At 42.9% G+C, this 26331-nt stretch overlaps 1 protein-coding gene across 7 annotated transcripts in view; it reads right to left on the reverse strand.

Moving 5' to 3' along the window:
- The window catches only part of APBB2 (amyloid beta precursor protein binding family B member 2), a 378025-nt gene that overhangs the window by 100687 nt on the left and 251007 nt on the right, over positions 1-26331 (reverse strand). For 4 of the 7 annotated variants that reach the window (XM_055326618.1, XM_055326617.1, XM_055326619.1 and 1 more), the window contains 4 exons: positions 22117-22325; positions 13227-13289; positions 12729-12814; positions 12574-12634 (listed from right to left, as the gene is read on the reverse strand). In XM_055326618.1, coding sequence (XP_055182593.1) covers positions 12574-12634; positions 12729-12814; positions 13227-13289; positions 22117-22325 — 419 coding nt within the window. The remainder of the gene's footprint in view (positions 1-12573; positions 12635-12728; positions 12815-13226; positions 13290-22116; positions 22326-26331) is intronic. The other 3 variants (XM_055326620.1, XM_055326622.1, XM_055326621.1) reach the window with 3 other exon arrangements.

A 26331-nucleotide genomic window follows, 5' to 3' on the forward strand; every position in this document is an offset into this window, starting at 1 on the left:
GTCTCAAGGTCAATTGAAATTATTTTTTAAACTAATTATTTTTAAAGATATAACTGATATCTTTAAAAGATAGTTAATATGTATCTACATATACAACATTGTGTCGGTTTAAGAGATACAATGTGTTGGTTTGATACATTTATGTATTATAATATGAATACTAGCATAACATTAGTTAAAACCTGTATCATATCACGATTATCTTTGTGTGTGTGTGTGCATGTGATGAGAACAGTTACGATCTAGTTTCTTAGTAACTCTGAAGTTTATAATAAAGTATTATTGACTATGATCACCATTTGGTGCATTAGATCCCCAGAGTTTCTATCCTACAGCTGGAAGTTTGTATCCTTTGACCAATATCTCTCCATTTCCCACACCCTTGAGCCCCTGGCAACCACTCTGTTTCTACAAGCTTGGCTTTTTCAGATTCCACATGTAAGTGATGTCATACAGTATTTGGCTTTCTCTCTCTTTTTAATATCTTATTTATTTATTCATGAGAGATACAGAGGGGGTGGGGAGAAGCAGAGACATAGGCAGAGGGAGAAGCAGGCTCCATGCAGGGAGCCCAATGCGGGACTCAATCCCGGGACTCCAGGATCATGCCCTGGGCTAAAGGCATGCGCCAAACTGCTGACCCACCCAGGGACCCCAGTATTTGGCTTTCTGTGTGACTTATCTCACTTAGTATGATGCCCTCAAGGTCCATCTATGTTGTCACAAATGGCAGGATTTCCTTCTTTCTCATGGCTGAATGCTACTACTACTCCAGTGTGTATGTAAATCATGTATATATACATATATACACCACATATTCTTTATCCATTCATCTACTGACTCTTAAATTGCCAGTTACAATTATTCATATGTTATTGCTTAGTGAACTGACCTCAAACATTGCCTTCAACATGAAGCAACTGAAATCCAATGTACAGTTACAAGTTCTCTCTTCCAGCAACATTGTCGCTGTCGTTCTTAAATGAGACCACCATTTTCTCAGCTGTATTGTTTTCTTTTCCTCCCCTCCCCAGTCTGATGGACCTCACACCAGCTGACACGTAAAAGCTGTTGAATAAACAGATGCCAAACGAATGGATGGATGAATCCGTCCTGGACAACTGTGGAGAACTGTCACTCTTGGTATCAGAGATTGACACTAAGGAAGCCTGACTATGAAAATGATTTCCTTATAAGCAGCAGAGCCAGGGGTGGAGGAAGAACTCAGATTCTGATCTTTGTGACTTCACACTTTGAGGAGGCCTGCAAGTGAGGGGAAGGTATGGTTCAGCTAAAATGACTCAGCATCTGAATAATTCTGACAGCCTGGTAGGAGGAGCGACCATTTCTCTATAGATTTTACTAGCAGCAAAGAAATGAGAAATGTTTGCATTACTACCTCAGTACTGGTATTAATTTTGAACTGACAGCCCTAAGAGCACAAGGTCTGATGTCTGTTGGCAATTTTCTAGGTAGTCTTGACATGCCAGCATCAGGACCCCCAGCACTTGACCAGCTGGCCCTTCCTGGAAGACCCAGCTCTGCTGGATGAAGGCACTGCTGCTGCTTCTGCCTACGGTTGCTCAGTGCTGTGACTAGCCATGGCCCATATTCTCTGCCAGGATCCCACAGGGCTGGGTTCACACACCTGCTGCCCCAGCATTCTCCTGGATGCTCATCTCCACCACTGCTGCTGGCTGCTGCCCGTTCACCTCACCTGTTTCCTGCCGCCTTCCTTCAGGGAAAGAGGAAATCTGCCTTTCCTTAATTAGCCTTCCTGGGCATCCACCACCACAAGGTGCAGCTGCCAATGATGGAGAACAATGCATCTCATTTCAATAGCGCCCTTCAAAACTCAGGGGCTACGTGGCTGCCAATTCCTTGACTGCTCATTCAGACAAGTGTAGTGACCAGAAGTTAATAAGGGAAAGGGAGCCATGGTTCTGCCAGCATCACAGCATTATGTTTGGCCATGTTGGCAAATAAAGGGAGGAAAACAGTTTTAGAAACACAAAAGCTGTCCTCTGGGCTAGGAGTCAAAATGAACATCCAAGGCCAATGGCTCAATGTCCGAGAATGAGTGTCAGCTCTGCTCAACGGAAAACCGTGCCGAACTAGGGTCAGGAAGACTGGCTTGGAGTTCTGCTCTTCCCAGACAAGTCATGCATTCTTGGGCAGATCAAGTTGCCTCTCTATGCTCCTCCCATTCCTCCTAAAGCTTGAATGAGATAGTCTGTATTTTCTCTTTGTGAATGTCAACCTAAAAGCCACACATGAGAGGATGAATCTCATTCTGCCAAGACTTGATATGTTCATCATTGGCTCTGTGCCTTGGTTTCTTGATTCAACTGTGTTGATAATGCCCTTCACTAAAGACATTTTTGTTGAACAACTGAAATGTGGGAATGACATTTACCGCAGCTTGTATGTTCCAAAGATGGCTGCAACAAAGCTTCCCGTCCTATGTACTCTTGCAATGTGACCTTGCCATGCTCCCTTGAGAGGCAGAGGCCACGTCTCCCCCATTGGTCTAGGTGGAGGTCTAGGTCTAGGTCTATTCCTCAGCAAGGAATAGACTTGTGTCACCTGGTGGCTTTAGCTCCCTGCTTCTTGGAAGCCAGACCCCACATGAGAAGTACACTGCCTACCCAGGGACCACTACTGTGAGAAAGCCAAGCCACATGGAGAGAGACTGAAAGATGAGATGCCAGGCGATGAGAGACAGAGAAACCTAGGAGCACCGAGCTGCCAGGCATGTGAGTAAGAAGCCATCTTGGAAGTGGACCCTCCAACCACCCCCCGCTGGCCTCTATGTGGATCAGAAAAGAACTGCACTACTGAACCTTTCCCAAATTCCACAAAATCACAAGCAAAATAAATGGTTGTTTTAAGCTACCAAGTTTTGGCATGGTTTGTTACATAAGTTTACAGGAATAGGTAACGGCAACAATGCTATCTGTAGCACTGGACAAATATGATAAACTTTTCTTTGAGTGAGAAAATGTGTGTGTGTGTGCACTGGAGCAAGAGGGGGTGGGTATGGGGGAGAGAGAGAAAGAGTCCTTAAGCAGACTCCACACCTGGCTCAGAGCCCAATGTGGGGCTCTATCTCACAATCCTGAGACCATTACCTGAGCTGAAATCAAGAGTCGGATGCTTAATTCAGGCGTTCCCAATGACGAATGTCCTATTAATAGATCTGTTCCTAAAGGCACTTGGTGAACATGAACACAAATTTGCATATAAAATTATTTTCAAATATTCTGCATTTACATTTACTGAATGGGGAAGAATCACTAAATCCTGTTGCAGTGCAAGTACCCTTAGGACTAGGGTATCAGCTTAGGTATTGACTCCTTCTGGGAAACCACATGAGCCACCCCTCACTGTCAGCCCGGGTCGATGCCCCTAGCACAGTGTCCATTCATGACATGGTAAGTCGCATTTAGAACAATGCATCAAATTCTCCTGTTTGTTGTCTGCCCCTTGAAGCAGGGAACATATCTACTCCTCTTTAGACAGAAATAGTAATAATGGCTAATGCATAAAGAATGCTTATTACGTGCCAGGGATGGCTCCAGGCACTTGAGATATATCTTATGTTTATAATATATCAAGCAACATCTATGCCATTTAATGGGAAATAGGTACTATTATTATCCTCACTCTACAAAAGAGGAAACTGAGGTACAGAGAGGCTAAGCAACTTGCCAAGGTCACCCAGCTAGTAAACAGCAGAGTCTGGCTTTAAACTCATGCAAGTCACAAAATCCCAGAATGCTATTAACCATTTATCCTACAGCTGCTCCTTCAGCATTGTACACTCAATAAATGTGTTTGACAGAGTTAAAGGAATCGCAACAGAAATCAAATCCAACCTTTTCGTACAGATCAGGATTTCTGAAAGAAAAACCTGTGCCACATGAATCAAAGTCAATTATGAGAACTATACACAGACATAAAATCCCATACTAATGCTAAGTAATGATAATGAATGTGCTACACAGACCCAAAATAAATCTGAATGAGTAAATACTCCCTACCCCTTCCTGTTTATCTATTCGTGCTAATCTAGTCAGTAGCCACTAATCTAATTACTTCATGAAAATCTATGCTAATAGGAACCAAGGGAGGGCACAGATAAATAAGGCTCACAGAGGAGTATTAGAATTTCATGTTCATTCATCACTCACTTCAGAAAGTTCCTCCACCAAACCCACCACTGGACTGATTTGCATCATCATCTCCATCCCCCCTTCTCCTCCCTTCTGGGGCAGGTTGTAACAAAAGAGTAAGCAGACAAGCAGAGCTTACACAAAATCCAGCACCTGGCTAAAAACCCCCCAGGCAGCTGAGAACTGGTTGCAAATGGGCCATAACAGAACAGGAAAGTGCTGTGTAGAAAGTTTCCGTCGGCTTCCCTGCAGAAGATGCAGGAAAACAATGCTTTATTGATCAGGTTTCAAACTTTTTAGTGTTACGACTCTTAAGTGTTGTTGGGTATAGACCAGCAGCAGCAGCATTTGGAAGCCTAACAGAAATACAGTCTCCTTGTCTTGTCCCTAGAACACCTGAGTCTGAATTTGCCAACACATGCAGGGGAGTTTAAAGTACTGCAAAGGACTGGACCACATGAGTTGGGGTGACGGTGAAAAGAAAGGGGGAGCCTGTCCTCAAGTGATGACCTTGCAGTTCCCTCACCCAGACCCACCTCTGACATCTCTGCTGCCTCCATCCAAAACATCAGGGCCGCCTAAGCTTTACCCTTAAAGAAAGCTTAGGGAATTAATTACTGGGAGTGGGTGCAGACACTTTCCTGGGCTTCTGAGTCAAAAGCATCTGAGTTCAAGTTCTACCTCCACCAGTCACTAGCTGTGTGACAAAACAAATTATGTAACCTGTTCAAAGCATCAGTTTCTTATCTGTAATATGGGGAAATAAACACAATGCCTGGTGTTTGCAGGAAATCTGCATGTGAGTGCCTGTGTGCAGAGCACAGGCTGAGTGTGTTTGCAAAGGGGGAGTCAGCAGCCTGTCTCCAGCCCTGGAGAGCAGTAAGCAAGTTACTCTTTCTTCCCTTCTCCAGCTCTTGAAGAAGATAGATGAGCCTAAACGATGGCATCTCCAGAGCCATAGGTCAAGACTGCTACATTTCACCTGGAATTTCTCAGAACCAGGGTGACTTCTGAGACGATCACACATTCATTTTACAGATGAGGAAGGTGAAGGTGGATAATTAAGGAGTTACCCAATTCCTCTTCTACAGACTTCAGAGGAGAATGTCCTAAAGGGAGTTCTAGAAGCCTCTCTTCATAAATATCCTGGAAATGATTTGTTATACACTAAGCCGGGGTAGTCCAAGGCCCAGAAGACCTGGCTTTGAGTGCCATCTCTACCACAAACCGATTGTGTGACCCTCAGAAAGTTATTTACTCAACTTTTCTGGGACTTACTCTTTTTCACCTGTAAAGGAGGCCCTTTAGATCATCTCCAGCATCCCTTCCAGCTATAAGCAATTCAATGATTCCCAATGAAAGGTGGCTCCCACCCATTTCTTTAAAGATGTAATTTTCAATATTGCCCACAAGGTGGCGGAACGGCTCCTTTACAGAAGTCCAAGCAGAGCGACACAAAGGAGGAAAAAGAACTCTGAGAACCTAGCATACTTTTTTCAAAGGATTAAGTTTTCTACAATTTAACTATAAAATGTTATTCTGGTGTTGATCATTATAATCAAGGGTTTGGCCAGAAATGTGCTACAGGCCATTAGAAAAAGACAGTTTTGGGGCTTCTGAGTGGCTCAGTCGGTTAAGCATCTGCCTTCTGCTCAGGTCATGATCCAGGGTCCTGGGATCCAGCCCCTCATCAGGCTCCCCGCTCAGAGGAGAGCCTGCTTCTCCCTCTGTCTCTGCTGCTCCCCTTGCTTGTGCTCTCTCTCTATGTCAAATACATAAATAAAAATCTTTAAAAAAAGTTTTATGGGGTTAAATTTGGATTTTAAGGTATTAAAGTAGGATGAATAAGAGGTCAGATAGCAAATTAATGGGAAATTAGAAATGCAAGTTATCTGACTTGCACCCCACCGACTGCCTAAATAGGGCAAGGTGTTGCCTTCTTGACAAATGAAGCACAAAAGGCAATTATATATAAAAAGTTTGTGTACACAGGAATTTCAAAAACATTTTCACATGGAAAAAGTAATACAAAAGAGAGAAAAACGATTAGAGAAAAAAACATTTGGGATTACAATAATGAAGAATGTTTCGAATCTAAAATGCATAGACACTATACAAGTGGTACCCTGAATTAGATCTTGGAACAGAAAAAGGATATTAGAAGAGAAACTGATATAACATCTTAATAAAGTGTTTAATCATTTGGTGCTGTTAATTTCTCAGTTTTGACAAAATGTACTATGGTTATGTAAGACAGGACGTTAGGGGAAGCTGGGTGAAGGGGAATTGGGAACTCTCTGTACTATCTGTGCAACTTTTCTGTATATTTGAAATTATTCCTAAATAAATATTTAATCTACAAATTTCATAGAAAAATAAGCATAGAGGAAGAAACGGCCAAGAATGGACAGAAACAGAGTTTCTTCATAAAGCAATGTCCTGTCTTGATAATTTAAGAAGGGGAAATTTTAGAGGACACAGTAGCCCATGTGCAATAAAACTAGGCTGAATAAATTAAAATGACAAAGCCTAGAGTTAAAGTGGGCAGTGAACAAAGAAGCGTATTCTAGGACATGACTGGTGGAATTATATGCTGCTGTATCCTTTCTGTAAAGCAATTTTGCAATAGGTGACAGAGTCATAAACTGATAGCCTCTGACCAGGGAGTACCAGTTTTAGCAACCTATACCAAAGCAACAAAAAGATAAAAAGTCACCTAGTTTTATGAAGTTGTAGCTCTGCTCTGCAGTGCTAGAAGTTGCTCCTGTGGCCACTGGGTGCCTAGGTGGATTACGGTGCTATTAATTAAAGTAGCTTTATATTAATGGAGTTAAGAGTGACACATCTGATAACTGTGGAAAGGAATATATGAAATAATTTTTTAAAAGATTTTATTTATTTGTTTGAGAGAGAGAGTGTGTGTGTGTGCACAGAAGTACGAATTGGGGGAGACCAGAGGAAAAGGGACAGATTCCTTTCTGAACGAGGAGCCCAATGTGGCACATGATCCCAAGACCCTGAGATCATGACTTGAGCTGAAATCAAGGGTCAGACACCCAACTGATTGAGCTATCCAGGCACCCCTGAAATGATTTTTAAAGAGCTCATGACATAGTATCCTAGATTGGGTCCTGGAACAAAAAAAGGACACTAGTGGAAAAAAAAACTGAGAAACTGAATAGGGTCTACAGTTAATGATGTGGTATCAGTATTTATTTATTAACTTTGATTATTATACTAAGATTATGAAGATGTTATTTGGGAAAACTAGGTGAAAGTTATATGGGAACTCAATCTCTGACTCTTCTGTTAACCTAGAATCATTTTATTTTATTTTTTATTTTCTCAAAGATTTATTTATTCATTCATTCATCCATTCATTCATTCATTCATTTATTCATTTATTTATTTATTTATTTATTATAGAGAGAAAGAGAGAGAGAGGCAGAGACACAGGAGGAGGGAGAAGCAGGCTCCATGCAGGGAGCCCGATGTGGGATGCGATCCCGGGACTCCAGGATCGTACCCTGGGCCAAAGGCAGGCGCTAAACCACTGAGCCACCCAGGGATCCCCTGTAAATCTAGAATCATTTTAAAACAAAAGAATGAAGACCTCAGAATTATATACAAACACACATTACTCTCAACTACAAAAGAAATTATTGCACAAAAACTGAGGTAGGCTTGAAAAACATTTTCAAAGTTTTAAAAATACTTTGCTCTTTGGTGAGGGGGTTAGGGAGGTCCTTGTGTGAGTGTCGGGTGGGGATGGTGTGGTCATTTTATGTTGTCACTGCTATTAAGAGGTTTCCTTGAACAAATGATGATCAAGGTGCCCAGACTCAGTGGCTGGAGAGGGTTGGGAAGTACCACATCCTGATACCCTAAAAATGATTTTAGTTGTTTTAGCATGTATGCTTCACTCAGGAAGGAAGACATTTTCTATAATAACTTTTTAGTAATCAGTCCTTAGGAGCTATATTTATAATTCCATGGCACATGAAATTAATTTTTTTTCCCTAAAGAGAGGATAGTTTCTGCTTATCTGGGGGGACTTCAGTTTTCCAGCTGTTGGCAGACTGAAGGAATGTGAAGGGTTATCTAAAGAAGTAACTGACTTCCACAAAGGACTTGAACATCTCGAAAATCCAGGTCTTTGCCACTTCTTCCTTCTTAGGTGCCCTCAGTGACATCAAACAGGCATTAAGGGGACAGATGGCAAAGCACAGGGGGTACGTGTGTGTGTGTGTTGTGCGGAGGACTCCTCCAAAGTGACTCCACACTGAAGTTAGTTCAAAACTCATCAGCTTTTTCAAAATTGGTAAAGAATAATTTCATTTAATAGGGCTGCTGGATTTTAAAATAGTTGTAAATCTGACAGAACAGCTTGGTCTTCCCTGCAAGGCATCCCATGCCTGGAATTTCCATTAGTGGGTAGCGGGACCATGCATCCAGAGGGGAAACACAGCAAGACTCCTCAATTTCCTCAAAGGAAGGTCAACCCCACTGGGTCCATGGTGAATTAAAGTGTGTAGATTTGCCAATCACCAGCGATGCAGCCTATCTCTACTCCAGCCCCCTTGGCTTCCTCCTGTTTTAGGCCCAACCTTGACCATAAGCCTTGTTGAAACCATGCTACAAAGGGATGGAAAAATCCTGCAGCCCATCCCTTCCACTTCTGGAGTCCAGTTCAACACTGCCTCAAATCAGACCCACAAGCTAGTCCACACTGTCATAATCTTCCACCAGTTTACTTGAAATGAGTTTTGCCTGGGTGTTTGTCCTTTGCTTCCAATGAGTCATGCTATGAAACACCGACTGACAAAACCCAAATTCCCATATATCTATGTATAGTTGGAATATTACTGAGGACACATAATTTGGTGGTTGCCCCTAAATAAAGCTCCAGGTGAGTTTTTTTTTTTTTTGATTGAGGTATATCTGGCATATAACATTATCTTTGTTTCAGGTGTACAACACAATAATTCAGTATTTGCATACATTGCAAAATGATCACCAAAATAAGTCTAGTTAATATTCATCATCATATAGCTACAAAACATTTTTTCTTGTGATAGGAGTTTTAAGATATATTCTCTTAGCAACTTTCAAATACGCAAATGTATGAAGAATTTTCTTTTCTCAAAGTCTCGTGAGTGTGGGCTCTGTAGCCACATGGCCTAGATTCAGATCCTGAAGCTATTTACTTACTAGCTGCTTAACCTTCTGTGATTCAGTTTCCTCATCTGCGATATAGAGATAATGATACTCAGGCCACTGAATTTTTGTGACAATAATTGCCAGGAGAGATAAAGTCTTAAGGACAATGCCTGGAAAAAAGTGAACACTCAACAAATATTATTACTGTTACTTTATAAAGAAGCACTAGAAACACTCTTATACACCATAAGGAACTGGGAGGTTTATGCCTCATGTACAGTGTGATACATGTAACGCAGGGTTCTAAAACGCTCTGCCCTCCCACTACGTTGGGGGTCTTCAACAATGACAGTGACTCTCTACAGCAGGGGGACCTGCAGAATCCAGGGTGGGTGGGATTAATTAGAAGCACATATAGTAAAAAAAAAAAAAAAAAAAAAAAGCACATATAGTGTGCAGACATCTTGGGATTCTCCATTGTCCTAGGGATTTGTGCCATTTACCCTAAGAAACCTCGGTGAAAATAATCACCAAGAGGCACAAAAAAATGAACCTGCAGGTCAATTTCCATAACTGTGTGGAGTCCTATGATTTGAAAAACTATGTTTTTTTTTTCTTTTCCCTAGTCTGATCTTTTCTGACCCTTGTCTATTGCCCCAGCACAGACAGATGTACTGATTATTCCTTTACATTTTCTGTGCCTTAAAAGAAAAGAAAGCATTTGTTCTTATAAATTTTCTAAGGTCTTATATAAAACAAGGTAGGATATAAAATAAATAATCCCATACATGCACTTTCTCATTTAGAACTCAGTACAGCTTCAATGGCAAAACCGAATGGCAATGGCAATTCCGAATGTCCTCATTAATATGAGGCAAAATGGCAATGGCAAAACCAATGTCAAAACCGAATGGCAAAACCGAATGGCAAAACCGAATGTCCTCATTAATATGAACAAATTCATAATAGGTGTTGGAATAGACACGTGGGTACCAGCAAGGGGCAGATAAAGAATTCAGTGAACGGTGCCACTGGGAGGTAAAAAGAGAAAGCACAACTTGGGTAATACTTCAACCAGGCCTTCTGTCCTGGTAACAATCTCCTCTCCCCCAGCAACTCACCAGACCCACCCACTCGTCAGTTTTGCCATCCCTCCCAGCACACCATCCCTTCCAGTGCACCAAGTGCACCATCCCTCTGAGAACACCAAGTGCACCATCCCTCCCAGTGCGCCAAGTGCACCATCCCTCCCAGTGCGCCAAGTGCACCATCCCTCTGAGCACACCAAGTGCACCATCCCTCCCAGTGCGCCAAGTGCACCATCCCTCTGAGCACACCAAGTGCACCATCCCTCCCAGCGCACCATCTTCCCTGAGCACCAAAACTCCCCATCACAGCTGGTGCTTCAGGAAGGAGGAAGAGAATGCCACCCACCCCGCCTCCTCCAGCCTTCGGGGAGAATCCTTGTAAAACACCTGGTAGCAAAGCAAATGACTCCCAGCCCACCTTCCTGTTTTACTACCTCCGCTCCCTGCCATAAAATTTATCTTTAAAGGCCAGCATGTTAGCAGTGGCCCAAGGACTTGTTCAGAATGCCACTGGCTCTAGAACACCTTCGTGCTATGAGGCTGCGCTTAGAATGTAGCCGAGTGGACTAGGAGCCCTGGAAGGAGGGAGGAGGTGTTCAAAGGCAAGCAGATGATTCGCCCAGCACAGACAGCAGTATGGCAGTTTCAAGGAGACAAGGTTTTGAAACGGCATGGTGTTTCCCACTTAACTACTACTAAGGGAACTTATTTGCTATTTTATTCATAGACACAAATCTGCTTTGGGACTGAGAAAAAATATCTAGGACCAGCTACATAATTTGCAAGTGGAAATGTAATATGCAGAAAGAAAATGCAGAGCCCCTGTTCAAAAGGCAGGGGGAAAAATGCCGTAAAAAGTGTTGAAACAAAATTGTTGCTTTTCTTCGACATTTTCTCTCTTCAATCACTATGGTGTGTTTTACTAGGTATTTAAAGTCGCTCTCTTGGGCACAGGTTATCTGCAGGGTAAGTGCAGACCCTTACAAATGGCCCAGGGCCCTGACCACCCTGCACGGACCAACACCTCCTGGGTTTCCCATCCCACCTGCTGCTGGACTGATGCTCCTGTGCCCTGGTCAGGAATGGGGAAACTGAGTCAGGAATCCTCCCCTTTTCTGTGGACCCATCTCCCCTACCCTGATGCACAGCAGATAGGTGATCCTCAAGTGTACTGCAACATCTGTGCCAGGACACACTAGGTACCCGGATTGGGAGTGGGCAGGGCCTCACCCCCACTGAACACACTGTTAAGCTGTCAGTCTTGGCTGGGGTGGCCACTACTTTGCCCTTCCTTGCCATCCTTCCTTGAGATGCCTTCCTTGAGATGCCATGGAAGCACGTGTGCCCAAAGCCAGCTCTCTCCAAGCTCACAGTAAGGCTCCTACTGGGGTGGAAGGCAGTAGTCATTGCTGGACGGATGCAGAGATGAGGATGTTTGGCAGGGCCTGAGGTGCCAAGAAGAAGGGAAACAAACAGTTGAGAACCTCTCAACCTCTCAGTTGAGAACCTCAAGGAGGTTGGGAGGTAGCAGGACTATTCATAAGGAGAGGCTCCAACTCCCTGCTGCATGCTCCATCGCCCCATTGGACTTCACTTGCAAAAACACAACTCCAGACATAAAATTATTAAGAATTTCAAGATGGTGATCACCCAGCATTAAACCCCAGGCATGGGACCCTGTGCAACTACACTGGCCACATGCCCATGCTGGCCTTGCTGGCATCCCACCAAAAGTCCAGAAGCAAAAGCTCACTCTTGTTTTCCTACTGTCAATCAGGCCTGTGTTTATGAAAGACACAGTGCAAGTGTGAGGCTGTCCTGGACTGGATGGGCGTGAGGGGTCTTGCAGCACCTGCCGATTGCCCCTCCCATTGCTCTGCAAGGCAGAGCCTGGTGTATCTTTAAAGACCTCTGGAGCCCACTCGTTCGAACAATAATTTTAACTTATTACACTGCACAGAACTGATGTAGTGAGATATAGGTACGGTCTAGATGATTATGGAAATCCTCCCAAACCTACCTTGGCCCAGGGATTTATTTTAAGTGTTAGGAATAATCACTTAGTAAGTAGCTCTGGGTTAATAATTTATAAAAACCAAGCCATTTCCAAAGTCATTACTTTGACCACTGAAAGCACATTTCTCACAAACCTTGGCTTCTGGGTCACTATTGATACTGCAAGAATCATCATCATCAGCATGTGGGGCATTTCTAGAAAGAAAAACAGAAAATTGGACTTAGAATTCTATTGTAAACTCTAGCCATGAGAAGCCACACATTATGGCAGGCCTTCCCAATGCCCTACCTGAGTTTCAAAGACGCATAGCGGAGTGTTGCTCCTTCAAACTCTTTTAAACTGGGGTCCGGGTTGACTGTGGCTGCATGCAAGTCCTAGAGGAAAACAGATCCCTGTTAATGGAGAAAGGGGGAGGCCCCGTGATGTGGCCTCAAATATCAAGGGGGAGAAAAGTCCTCCCGGCATGAGGCAGAGAGTGTATGTGAGCTTAGGCAGAAAAGGGCATGCAAGGACTGCTGGATGCTGGCTCGGTGCAAGCCCCAGTTCTTACAAGACAACAGGGAACCCGGGGCAATCAGCTTGAAATCATTCACAACAGGACACATCAAAAAAAAAAAAAAAAAAAAAAAAAAGGCAACATGTGTGTGAGCTGGACATCCCTAGCAAAAAGCCCCATCACTGCGTCCCTGCAGAATGGATGATATTCATGAAGAAGAAAAAGATACAGCCACAGCCATGCAGAAAGGACAAAATATTAAATGATCTGGAATCTGACAATATACTTGCCTTCCAAATGTCACTATTAATCTTTCCCCCATTCAGAACAGCAAAATCACTCCATGGCTGTTTCTAGACATATAATTATTCACATAGGAAAAAAGCACATTGATTTAAAAAAAAAAAAAAAGGAAAGGAAAAAAAGAAAAAAAAAACACAAGACACCGTTGTTAGCATTGATATTCACAGGACAGGTTACGGAACAAATTCACTCTACCAGCAGCTTGTTAGCTGGTTCTAGATCTAGATTATCACCTGAAGCCTCGGATGGGGAGAGAGACGGTGCTCGACTTACTTACCATGGAAATGACTGACCACCATTAGTGGTCAGCGTTAGATCTTCCTTAACGTGGCCTTCAAAGCCCACAATATGCTTTCAAGGATCCAGTGCCTAGCATACCTAATTCCATAGGAAATTTTTTATCTCCCACTAACCAAATAGAACTCTCTTCGGAGATGAGGCTGGAATTAGGGATGGCCCTGTCACTGTGCAGATTTGAAAACTGGGAAGGTCCATGGCCCAGGGCTTAAAAACCTGGGGCCAAATTATTTTCATGTAAAAGAAAAAAGGACAACGAAAAGGAAGGAGGGATGGTCAGGAGCGCAGCCTTGATCTCAACATCTGACCTAACAAAAAACCAGCTCTACACAATCTAAGTTCTTCAAATTCATAAAAAGCTCCACTTCCTTGCCACACCAGCTTCTTCACAAATTAGTATTTGATCACGAAATGATTTTGTAAACATGATCACAGAACAAAGCACGAAGCCCTGCCTTGCTGGGAGAATGCTCAGAGTAGATCTTTGAATCGAAACAGCCCTTCCATTGCCCTCAGACAACAGGCAGTGCTGTTGGTTTTTCTTCCTTTCTACCATATTGAGTGAATATTCAAATATTTCTTATCTAACATTTGGGGGAAATAAATGAAGCGAACAAAACCCAGGGACATCCTTGTGAACGTGTTCCACGGATCTGTCAGGTGAATAATTGCTTTTCTTGGATAATAAATCAACAATGGAGACTTTTCACTCAAGTCACTTTCAACTACGGTGTTTTGAAAATGAGAAGGGAATAGTGACCCATGATTTCTGCTCATGACATTAGTATAATTTTTAAACCCACTAGAGGCAGAGGCAGCTAAGTTCAAATGTGCTGTGTGTTGAGAGATACGTCCATTTAACCCAGCAGGACTCGATGAACGTGGAGTCACTGCAAATATAGATTTATTGTCACCACTGCACAGCTGGTGTCACTGCTGCTTTCCTTTTTGGACTAAGCACCTGAACTGCAGTTTTTGGAAAAAAAAGTAGAACTCACACCAGTATATATACTTTTTAAAAAAAAAGAATCTCTTTTATTCAGGGGGGGAAAAAAAGGAATGCTGCCTAGACCTCTGTCTTTATCCTACCCCAGCCCCCAGAGCAGTGCTCAGTTTTCACTGAGGAGAAAATTAATAACATAGGAGGGTCTACTTGTTAGCTGAGGATACCTGTGAGCCCCCTGAAATCACGGTGGGGTTCTGTGCATGTGCGTTTTCCTGGGGTAAAGATCCCTCACTTTTCTCATATTTTCAGAGGGGCTGACCAAGCAAGGTTTAGAGACACCACTGTAAGGGTAACTCATAAGGACCTGAAATCCCAAGAATTTTAAGCTAGAGTCTTTTTTTTTTTCCCAAGGGAAAATAAGCCTATTTGACCCAAATCATCATCACTGTTTACATGTGAACAATATGTGTTTTTTCATTTAAGTTGAATGTTGAAAAAAGGATATCAGATGGTGAGTTCTTGTAGAGAAATTAAAAAAAAAAGAAAGTGTGTCTGACAAAAGGAATCTGAAATCAAATTATCTTCAACAGGCACTGTTTGGGGACTAGAAAGTATTTTTTCAAAAAGCAAGTATTCAAAAAAGTCTTTAGCATTTAACTAAAATCATTCTCTGTATGTGTGCATGGTTTAAGCAAATTTTTTAAATATATTTACTTTTTGGATGTTGGGTCTCTGTAATGTAAAAGTTGATTATAATTCTAAAACAGTATGAATCCGGCTCTTATGCTACAGAGATGTGAGTCAGCTGGCAAACTTCCAACAATCACCTCTTACAGATTTAAATAAACAAAGGTCATATATAGCAATTCTTCAAAAGCTAAAATAACACAGGGATTCTCAAAGGAACCCTTTAGTACAAAATTCAAGTAAGGCCTAACGTAACAGAAGTTATGACTAGGACAAAAGACTCTTTACTCTCCTCTATATAAAAGCACTCATTTTTAGAAATTCCCTCTCCTACATAAATGATCATAAGTTTTCTTTTTTAAAAATGAAGGGCAACAAAAGACAAAAACAATCCATCTTGAGTTTTAAGAACCACATATTCTATTCACCTGTTTTTTTTTTAAGAGAGAATACAACATTTTAGCTAATCATTAAAAAAAAAAACAAAACAAAACAAAAAAAAACAACCCAAAGAGATTATTTGGTTCTATAGAAAATCTGCAGTCTGCATGGCAGGAGTGAGAGATGAAAGAAGAGGTGAGACAAAGAAAAAGACAGTGAGAGAGGGAAAGGCAGGTGGGCTCTAGGTCTCAAGGACAAAGACTGACAGGGGGAAAGGCTGGTGAAAGAATAGAGACCATTTCCCATGAGCGATGACCTCCCAACCGATCATATTTCAGGCAATGCAGCTCAATCTTTGCACCGTGGAAGAATGTTCTGGTGCCAGAGTTACAGATGGAGACATATTGTCCTGGTGCTTTTCTTGATCTTGACCAGGTGAAGCACGCCTTCACCTGATCAAAGTGATGACACTGAGTTCTGGGAGAGCCTTGGAGCCTTAGCTCCCCAGTGGCGGTGGTATCCCTGGGGACTGACCCACCCCTAGAATATGGTGCCTATTATGACCCTTCATGACCTTTCAGCATAGTGCCCCTCATGATCACACAGCAGAATCCATGGGAGGGTTCCCACTAAGGGGGATCTAACCGTCTAACCTTGACTACTGAGGGTTTTCTTCTTCCTCATTTCTCTTCTGGGATCTTAGAAAGTAATGCTACAAATCAAACAAAAATGATACATCACCCTGCTGGAAAAAAGCTAACACTGGAATTGACAGTGTCAACAGCATATTATTGAGGATGGGGTCTGAAGGGATGGGAAAGTTTCTAAGAAGTGATATCAAAATGTAACCTGGAGAGCAAGTGTGGAAGGTGAACCAGCTGAGAACCAGGCAAAGAGGAAAGCAAAAGAATATTCCCTAGCGACTCTGATGAAAGCTACAATCATCACCTTCATGTGCCCTTCAGAAGGTCTGCTGCAAAAGCCCAGGTTCAAATCCTGCCTCCGCTCTCATCTGCTCTGTGACCTCAGTTCCTTGTCTACGAAACAGGGCTGAGAAGACCTCACCATCAGAGTGTGGACAAACAGATCAAAAGCATTATCCTTTATCTTAAGGACTGCTGCCCGAAGGTGCCCAAGAAATGGCAGTTCCCATATCTTCTGCTCTCCTTCCACAGTGGAAAGAAAAAAAAATAAAGCCATTTGTAAGAATAAAAAATTGGGGGACCTATGGCCTACAAAGTGTTAGGAATTATGCTTCTTAATCTTCTTCTGTCAGGACTTGAGCCTTGGTACGTGTGGCCTTGATAATAAATGGCAGAGCACTCGGTATCTTGGCACTCTAAGGGACAGGCCAGGTGATATTAATGACCATTGAATCCCTAGATGTGTGCACATTTTTAACTTCTTTGTAAAATGCTTTCTGTGTTTTGTTGGATGCAACACTTGTCAAAAGAAGAGAGTTATGGTTTATAATGCAAACATAACCCAGAGAAGAAGAAGGAAGGAAGGAGAAAGAAAAAGAAAAAAGAAGAGGAATCAAACTAGTAAACAGACCAACAAATAGCTGTGCAATTAAATTCATCTTTGTGAGCCAGGGGAAGGTCAGGAGGCCCGGGGCTCTAGTGCCTGTGATGCTGCTACAGCAAGTCAACCAAGAACTCACTCAGCTATGAAACTGGCTTATTCCTTCACTCAGCGAACATTTCATGAACTTCACCATGAACCAGACACTGTGACAGTTGCTGGGGACGTAAGATGAGGGGACAGGTCCTGACTCTCCCCCCCTGCCAAGGAGGGAGACTAATATGCTCCAAGTAATACTACTAGAAGGGATGCCTGGGTAGCTCAGCAGTTGGGCATCTGCCTTCAGCTCAGTGCTTGATCCCGGGTCCAGGGATCGAGTCCCACATCGGGCTCCCTGCATGGAGCCTGCTTCTCCCTCTATGTCTCTGCCTCTCTTTCTGTATCTCTCATGAATAAATAAATACAATCTTAAAAAAAAAAAAAAAGGACACTCTGGAGTAAGGGCCTTTCAAAGGGGAGGGATGGGAGCAGTAAGTCCCAGGAGAAGCTAGGAAGAGTCCAGAAAGGAAGTGACCTAAACAAAGGCAGGGATACTAGATTCATTAGAAGGCCCGCTCTTGTACTCACTCAGCACAGAATCACCTGGAAAGCATATGATAAAGGCAGATTTCCAGGTCCCACCCCTGGAGAGTCTAGCTCAGTGGCCTTGGGTAGGACCAAGGAATCAAGATATTCTACAAGGGTCAGCAGTCACGTAGGCTGCCGTCCTTGGCCCACAGGCTAAGAAATACAGCCATACCATTCACTAGGCCCTTCTTGAAAGTTCTCGCTGCTCATGATTACTTGATTGGGTCAAGAAGTTCAGTAAAAAGATGAAAGAAGGGGATCCCTAGGTGGCTCAGCGGTTTAGCGCCTCTCTTCAGCCTATAGGGCGTGATCCTGGAGTCCCAGGATCGAGTCCCATGTCAGGCTCCCTGCATGGAGCCTGCTTCTCCCTCTGCCTGTGTCTCTGTCTGTCTCTCTGTGTCTCTCATGAATAAATAAATAAAACCTTAAAAAAAAAGATGAAAGAATAGCTCCTCTGTGTTGTCATCTTATTTCTAAGTATATATGGAATCCCACAGGTTCTAATGTAATACATAGATTTTCCCCAAATAGGGAGTTAGTGGCTCAGGCCCCTGACAGACCCCAGGAGTAATGCAGCAAGAACAGAGCAAATTATGATCAAGAAAATTATGATCAGCGTTCTGAGAAACAATTCCACCTCCCCTGCTGCAGACCCACTTTCTCCTCCACACTCCTCTCCTTAAGGAGCCAGGAGAAACCTTCAGTAGGAAACATTATAAGGCAAGAGTTGCCTATAGGCCAACAGTGATTCATAGAATATTCTGTGAGGCGCCCTCTTCTCTCTAGAATTTGACATCCAAGTGATTTGGAACAAATCAATGGATTGGTGGAGGAAGGGGCGAGGCAGAGATCATTCTGGGCCAAATTTCAATAGCAAATGCTTCCTGGCCCGTTTATAAACTTTAGAAAATATTGCTGGCATACACAGAGGAAACATTATCCACTGCGCTTAGCACTTCCCCAGTGATCTCTGGAATGTGAAATGTAAAATTTTCAAACTGTAAGGAAGCTTTCAGTCCTAAACTTTGGTGAAGCAGAGTCAACAGATTTGGCACTTACTTGATTTTCTTTTCCCCCCCTAAATGAGCTCAGGAAAAAGCTGAATAAAATATGCATTTCTAAGTTTCTTCTCGTCCTTAACATTTTGCTTTCTCTCCTGGTTCCAAATTAGTTGAAATAGATTCTATTTAGGGATCAAAGAAATGGTGTCAGAGAAATAATCATTTCTCTTCCGCTGTCATTAGCACCTGAGACACTGTTATCAAGAGAAGTCATTTTCTAGAAGGCTCTGCATATTATCCAGCCTGATGCAGAGATGTGAGACCCACCAAGCCCCCTGATAGGCAGTACTGTGAGGCCTGCGGTAGGGTGGGGGTCAGCAGACCTTCATTCAAGCTTGGCTCCACCACTAATAAGCATGTGACCTCGGGCAAGCTTCACGTCTCTGTCTTAGAATTGTCAAATGTAAAAAGGGAATGACAATGACAGTACCAGACACATAAGGTTTTATTAGGAGTCACGAGAAAAGGCATGACCTTGGCACCATAAATGCTCCATTACCCTCGGTGCTTCTGGTTTAATATCCATGTCAGCGTCTGCATATTCTGGGTATATGGGAGTCTGGGTCTCTCCCAGCTCCCCCTCCTCTTCTCTCTACTGCCTCATACATTTGCTTCTATGATTTTAATTTACTGCCTTTAAATGTGCTTGGTTCATTGACATAATGGCCTTATGGACAGGGGGAAAATGTGTATGAAGTGAACAATCAAAAGGCTGAGCTGAAGAACATCTATTCCACTGGTCTTATTAAAGTGCTGGATACGAGTGGCGCTCTCTCTGAAACTTAAAATGGCGTATCTGTTAACAAAGTTCCCTGGAGGGTTAAGGGTCAACACAATGGCATGGTTAACAGCAGAAGTAAGGAATGAGACCGACATCAAGGTAGAGATTCACATAGTACTGGGGGCAGAGCAGAGGATCCAGAGTCTGAGAACTGGACACATGCCCATCCTACACCAGCTGCATGCTTACTGAACCCACTGAGCTTCTGTTAACTCTTCTCTTATGCAAGGAACAGATTAGGTGTCTTCTCAGTCTTGAAGGGAACAAATGTAATGACCTTTATGAAAATACACTGAAAGCCAAAATAAATCATGAATAGAGGCAGGGACCCTGAGGACTGTGGATCATTAGGGAAACACTGAATTCTAGGAGAGGAATCAGGAGGCAAGGGCCATGGGACATAACCTGAGCCTGGGAAGGGGCCCTGAGAGGTAACCAGGATGGGAGTGGGAAGCGGGTTCGGAGAAAAGGAAGAATAGGCCCACATGGACATCAGCAGGAGGCTGGGGGAGTAGAGGTGGACTCTGCTCCCTGACCCTCTTCCCCAGGGCAGCCTCCTACCTGGCATGCATTCTTCCCAAGATTTTCTGCAGAAAACGTGGAAACAAACACCTGCCATATCCAATGGAGAAATAAAAATCTGCATCCGATAAACTTTGGACTGCCCTCCTTGGACTTAACCACACCCACACCTTGGCCTCAGGAGGCAGGCTTTCAGGAGAATTTCATTTCTTCTACATACAGAGGACAAGAGGTTCACTGGACAAAAGTATCGTCTCAAAGTGAGTCTAATCTAACTTCTGGGAAAATGAGAAAGCACATTAGGCTGGAATCTCAGAGCCAGAGGAGCAGAGTGAGAAAAGCCCCGGCCTAGGATTCAGGAGCACTCAGGATCTCTGAGTTCTGGAGCCAGTGGTGCCACTGATCACCCACCTCTCTGCACCTCAGCTGCCCTGTCATGTACGGACACTGGTGTCAGCTGACCCTTCCCATCGTAGCATTCCCTCGTCATTCGGCACTCTGATGTGGTGCAGATGGTTAAAGGGTTGTAAGCGGGGAATGAACCTCTGGAATGGAAAAAGAGAGTCTAATAACAATGTCAAGAGAAAAGACGTATAGGTAAGAAAGGGAGAGGGTATCTGCTCCTAGTGGAGAGTAGAGGCTGTGTCCTGGCTGGCTCAGCTTCTGAGGGGGCCACTCGGTGGTCCAGGGAGAAATGCCAAGATGCAATCAGCTGGGATGGGAGGAGGGCTCTACCTCATGCTAAGCTCCTTGACGTTCATCTTTAGTTCCCAGCACACCTCACAAGATGGGTAAGTGAATGGAATGTGTTCAGTGAATAGGAACCTTATACTTCAATAAAAAGTTATCAGAGTTGCCCAGTGATAAGCAACAAAATTCTCCGTGGTTCAGCAGTACTAAAGCATGTGCTGGACCAGGAGGCTCAAGGGCCAACAAACCAAGGCCCCTGTCTGAGGGAATAGCTCACCCCAACCCATCACCTGAAAGACGGAGAATCCAAGGCCCCAGCTGGGTAGGTGAGATGCTGAAGCCCTGTAATATGTAATAGGAGGAATGTATCTGGAATGTAGGTCTTACTGCCTCCCAGGGAAGAGCAAGTAAATATCCACAGATGTAAGAAACAAGATACTTTCAAAGACAGGAAGGGTGATAATGGTTGCAAATACACAGAGGAGCTCTGCAGGTGAGAGACGCAGTTAGGATTCCCTCCAAGTCCTCAAAGTAAAAGAAAAACGAGTCGTTGAAAGAACAAAAGACTGTGGTCAGACATGCAGACGTGCCTGTGTGTGAGGGATCCAACTACTTTTCTGGAAAAAGCCAACACTTAACTGTGACCTTTTCCAACTGCCATTTTCTTGAGTATTTTGTTATCAGGATTCGCAAAGGTTTGCTGTAAGAATCTCTGTATAAATAAATACCACAGTGTAATGTTTTTTCATGCCTCAATTCTTTGTTTAAACATCGCATTTCCTCCTCAGGGATAGCAGAAACGTATGCTGCTATTTAGGTCTAAAATAATGTCACTTCTGCTAAATAAACAGATCCTTAAAAAAAAAAAAAAAGAAATTATGCACTTAAGGGCTCTCAAGGGTTATTCTTGCAGCCATCCCCTCCATGCAATCAAATGGACCCAAGGCTAATACCCAAGGCTAATGATATGCAGTAATTATCACACGTCTGGCCAAGAGATGTTTTTCCATGTGTAAATATTTTATGGAGCAGCACCATGCGAAGGCACCTGCAGAGTTAAGTATTGGTTCCATGAGCCCCAGGGAATCTTAACCACTTCTCATTAATCAGCCTCTCTTACTTTCTGCACCTAGAATGCTGTTTCAAGAGACCAAAAGCCACGAAAAAATGAGAACATCCCTGAACGATGGTTTTAACACTATTTACACTAAGAGGAAAGCATTTCTGAGGTTTCCGATGCAGCATGCATGATAATCAAAAAACTTACCTTGCTGACCTGTTGGGGCAGAAGCAACAAGTCTAAAGAGAAATGACAAGTAACATCCACTCTACTAAGCTGTTAAAAAGATACTCCATTTTACCTCGTGCTCTGGGGTGGGAGATGACGTTACAGAACTAAGGGACCCTTTCCTAGAACCGTGAAGATCTGCTGGGATGGAGACGGGGCGTTCCCACTGAGTCGTCCCTGTCGGTATGTGCCAATAATAGGTCCCCGCAATGTCGTTGATTCTCTTCCAGCCAGGTGGCAAATCTGGATCAGTCTGAAAGGAGTGATCACTCCATATATCTGCTGGGAAATGGAAAACAAGATTTTCTTAAAAGAGGAAACAATCACAGTGTTCCAATTTCAGCACTAATAGTACGGAGAACCGCAGAGGCAGATATGCCCATAGCAGTAATGAGAACTAGAGCCATCCTGTGGACACAAAGTATGGTAAAGGGGACAATATGGAAAGAAGTGAGAGAACTGAAAAGGGAGATTGACACTTGAGGATACAGATATAATGGAGCATGGTCAAGTCATCTTACTGCTTCAAGAACCCTTTGGAACAAGCTAAAGCTTCATTAGACAAAAATCAATGCCCCACGCAAAATTTGCAAGGTTACACACAAAATCTACTGACTCCTTTACAAATCAGTAAGCCTTACTGGTTGGCATCTTATACCATTCTCAGCAATGAGTGTAACTCTCATTTTCTTTAAATGCTTTCTGTGAGTGAATACTGTCTTTGTATCTTCCTTTTGCTTTCACAACTCCTCCCCTTTGATTGTAAACATCTACAAGGTAGCAATGCCTTTTGTAATACTCTAGAATTCTAAATTGTACACAGAAGATTCCTAAGGAAGGCAGACTAGAAAAGCCTTTGGAATTCAAGACTGATGCTAAAAGCCGGCTAGTAACCTAGTAGATGAAGGAGGGTGGGTGTGGGATACAATAGGGAACGGTGGGGACTACGGCAGACTGGAAAGCAAGCGCAAAGTCCGAAAGTATTCAATTAAAAATATAATAATGTTTTAAATACTGTGCTGGGGGCGGAGAGGAACAAAATACACGTCCTGGGCAATTTTAGCAATCCCTGGCCTGTATCAATATTTTATCAGTTTACTGGAAACTTACTTGCTTTGCAGAATCTCATTTTGGCCTTCTTGAAATTGAATATGAGATGAGGTGAAGTGCAAGAGAAAAGAGGAGAGAGAAGTACAGCAGCACAGTGGGGGAGTCACAGGCAGCTGTATCAAGGTGCGTAGGTAGTAAAACTTAAGGAACTTGTGTTTCAATCTGGGGATCACTTTTTTTCTAAGCTCAGGCCCTCTCCCATGGGGCCATTCACAGGAGCGGGATTGCGCTTCACAGCAATCCAAAAGAGAAGCACATGGGTCTTGCTCTGTGCAAATGTCACTGCATCACGTGGGCAGGCATCACTGCCACTGTCGCTCTTACAGCGGCAACAAGGAAAAAAGGAACCAAACAAAGAGGCTGATTAAGACGATGGGCACAGATGTGCATTCATGTGCGTGTTTGGCATCCCAGCATTCACTTTTCTCATTTAAATCTGCCAGAGGCAAAACTGCCACTTGTCTCAAATTATGATGGAAATTTCCCCCTTCCCCCTACAGGAAATTAACCGTGATTAAATAATTTCAACTTACCCCAAATTTTCAGAAACAACTCGAAACAAACATGTATACAGTCCTTTGTCCTGTCTCCTTTTTAGGGGGTGGAAGGGTTGTTTTGTTTTTTGCATCTCAACTGGGACAGGAAAAATAAAATACATGGGTGTCTGGATTAAGACGGAGAAAATCCTACCAAGGGTTATTTCCTTGTCCCATTTTAGCGGTTTATAGAACCAAGCTTTGTGACTTGAAAGGACCTAAAGAGGCTGCTAGTTACCATTTCTGAGGTTTTTGAGGTCTGAGGGCCTGAGTTTTATACATTTATCCTAGTTGTCTCCACAGCTGGGACGTGAGCATGAATGTAGATTACCACTATCAGAATATGGAATCATATCGGACCAAGGACAGAAACCAAGATCTCTGCTGAGATTTTGTTGGAATAAAAATTAAGAAGGGATTTATTCCACTTCTAAAAACTAATGTTGGTGATATGATTATGATGGAGGAAGTGAGGACAGCACACCTACAATATTACTAATAGCTCCAGAAACATTTATAGAATCGCTTCTGCATCATCCCACACTGGATTTCAAGGGATGTAAGTAAGCCCTGTGATGGCAGCCCTGTCTTGTATATCATCATATTCTAAACATCTAGCATGGCAAGTGTTCAATAACAATGAGTTGGATGGATGGTGGATGGATGGATGGATGGATGGATGGGAGGAAAGAATAAACAGAGAAGGAGGGAGAAATGAATGAATGAATGAAGTCTTTGAATGATGGAACTAGAACTTAGCAAAAGAAGAATTCTGAAGAAATCAGTTCCATGCAGTTTCACAAAACAGAACAATTTTACAACCCCCAGAAATAGCAATGTCTACTTCCCTTTGACAGTGCACGTGAATGTTCTTATGGATGAAAGGAAACATAATATGAAAAACTGGAAAGAGTCCTGGGCTGGTAGCCAAGAGACTTTGAGTTGAGATTTGGGTTCTTTCTTTATTGAAAGGTTCCAAAGGGAATAGTAGGAAATATGCCTTCAGTCCCATTACAGTTCATTTTGTTAATCTAAATAGCTCCAACTTGCCTTGTTTTCCTACATAAAAATATGTACGCACTTAAACAAGTACTTTGAACCTTATTCAACAGGTCAGTGGTTTTCAACTGTTATGAATTTGGGAGGAAAAGAGTGGTGCAGGCAGGTGGAATTCCAGGCCCTTCTAGACCCTTCTAACCACAGCAGCACCATTTTTATGTTTCCAATACTGGTATTGTATGTACAATTTTCCCTGAAAACAAAGATCAAGTTGTTGTTATTGTTTAAAAGAAAATTTGAAACCACAGGTAAAGCATAAATGCAGTGGGGGCCCAGGCACCTAAATCTCAAGAAGCTGCTTCTGTCAAATGATTATTCAAAATACTCCAAAGCAGCTTAAATAGATGCTCTCAAATGAGTACCAAAGTGCATATGGCATGAAGAAGGGCATGCAGACTCTGTCGATAGAGGAAGAATCTATAAACACCAGCTGATTAGAGGAGAAAGTTCCAACCTCTTTAGATTCTCAGAAAATCACTTAGTGAAGCTTTGCTGAAGTCAAAGGAGCTGACGTTGCAGAAACGAAATGATGTCTGATAGTTTCATGGCCCTTCTGATCCTCAGCAGTTTTCTCAAACTCAGTTGTCTGTCATGCACCTCTTCTGGATAGATCTGCCTAAAGTTCTCAAGTCATGGTATTCTCATTTTTTCAGCGGGAATATACTAAAAGACCTCTGCCCTGGAGAATTCTCTTCTTTTTGGGTGAGTCAAAGATCCATTCAGCGGTATCTGGATGACTGAACCTTTGGCTCAGGTCGTGACCCCCAGAGTCCTGGGATTGAGCACATCAGGCTCTGAGCCTGCTTCTCACTCTGCCTATGTCTCTGCCTCTCTCTCTGTGTCTCTCATGAATAAATAAGTAAAATCTTAAAAAAAAAAAAAAAAGATCCATTCAGCACTGGACAGAAGAAGGCAAACCACAAGATTTCACCCCAGTTACCCAACCTCAGGATTGGAACTCAGGCCAATTGTTGGCTGGGTTACTTAAGGAAAGACTTATAGGAGAGTTAAAATGGAGAAATCTATAGAAAGCCTAAAGAGTAGTTTTAAATACTCCAGTAAAACTATAAATGAGGGGAGTCAGCAAAGACTCTAAATATGGCATTATACAGGCTGGCATGGCAACCAAGTGTAAACTCTGTAGCGGGCCTTTGTATTTTGGCTCAGCCACTCATTGTCTGAATGATTTCCAACAAGTTATTCAATACCTTTGGGCTTTGGATGTTTATCTGTAAAATGGGGATTAAAACAGTATCTACTCTATATCACTGGGGAGTATGTAAAACACTCAGAACAAAGGTTGACATATAATAGGCATATTTGCCACATAAATGTTCACTGTTAAGGGCGCCTGGGTGGCTTAGTCAGTTGAGCGTCCAACTTTTGATTTTGGCTCAGGTCATAATCTCAGGGTTGTGGGATCAAGCCTTAAATTGAGCTCTGTGCTCAGTGGGGAGTCTGCTTGAGATCTCTCTCTTCTTCAGATGCAATGAAACGCCGGGACACCTGCACCCTGATGTTTCTAGCAGCCATGTCCACAATAGCCAAACTGTGGAAAGAGCCTCGGTGTCCATCGAAAGATG

This window comes from Nyctereutes procyonoides, unplaced genomic scaffold (genome assembly GCF_905146905.1).
Source record: "Nyctereutes procyonoides isolate TBG_1078 unplaced genomic scaffold, NYPRO_anot_genome, whole genome shotgun sequence".
NCBI lineage: Eukaryota > Metazoa > Chordata > Mammalia > Carnivora > Canidae > Nyctereutes > Nyctereutes procyonoides.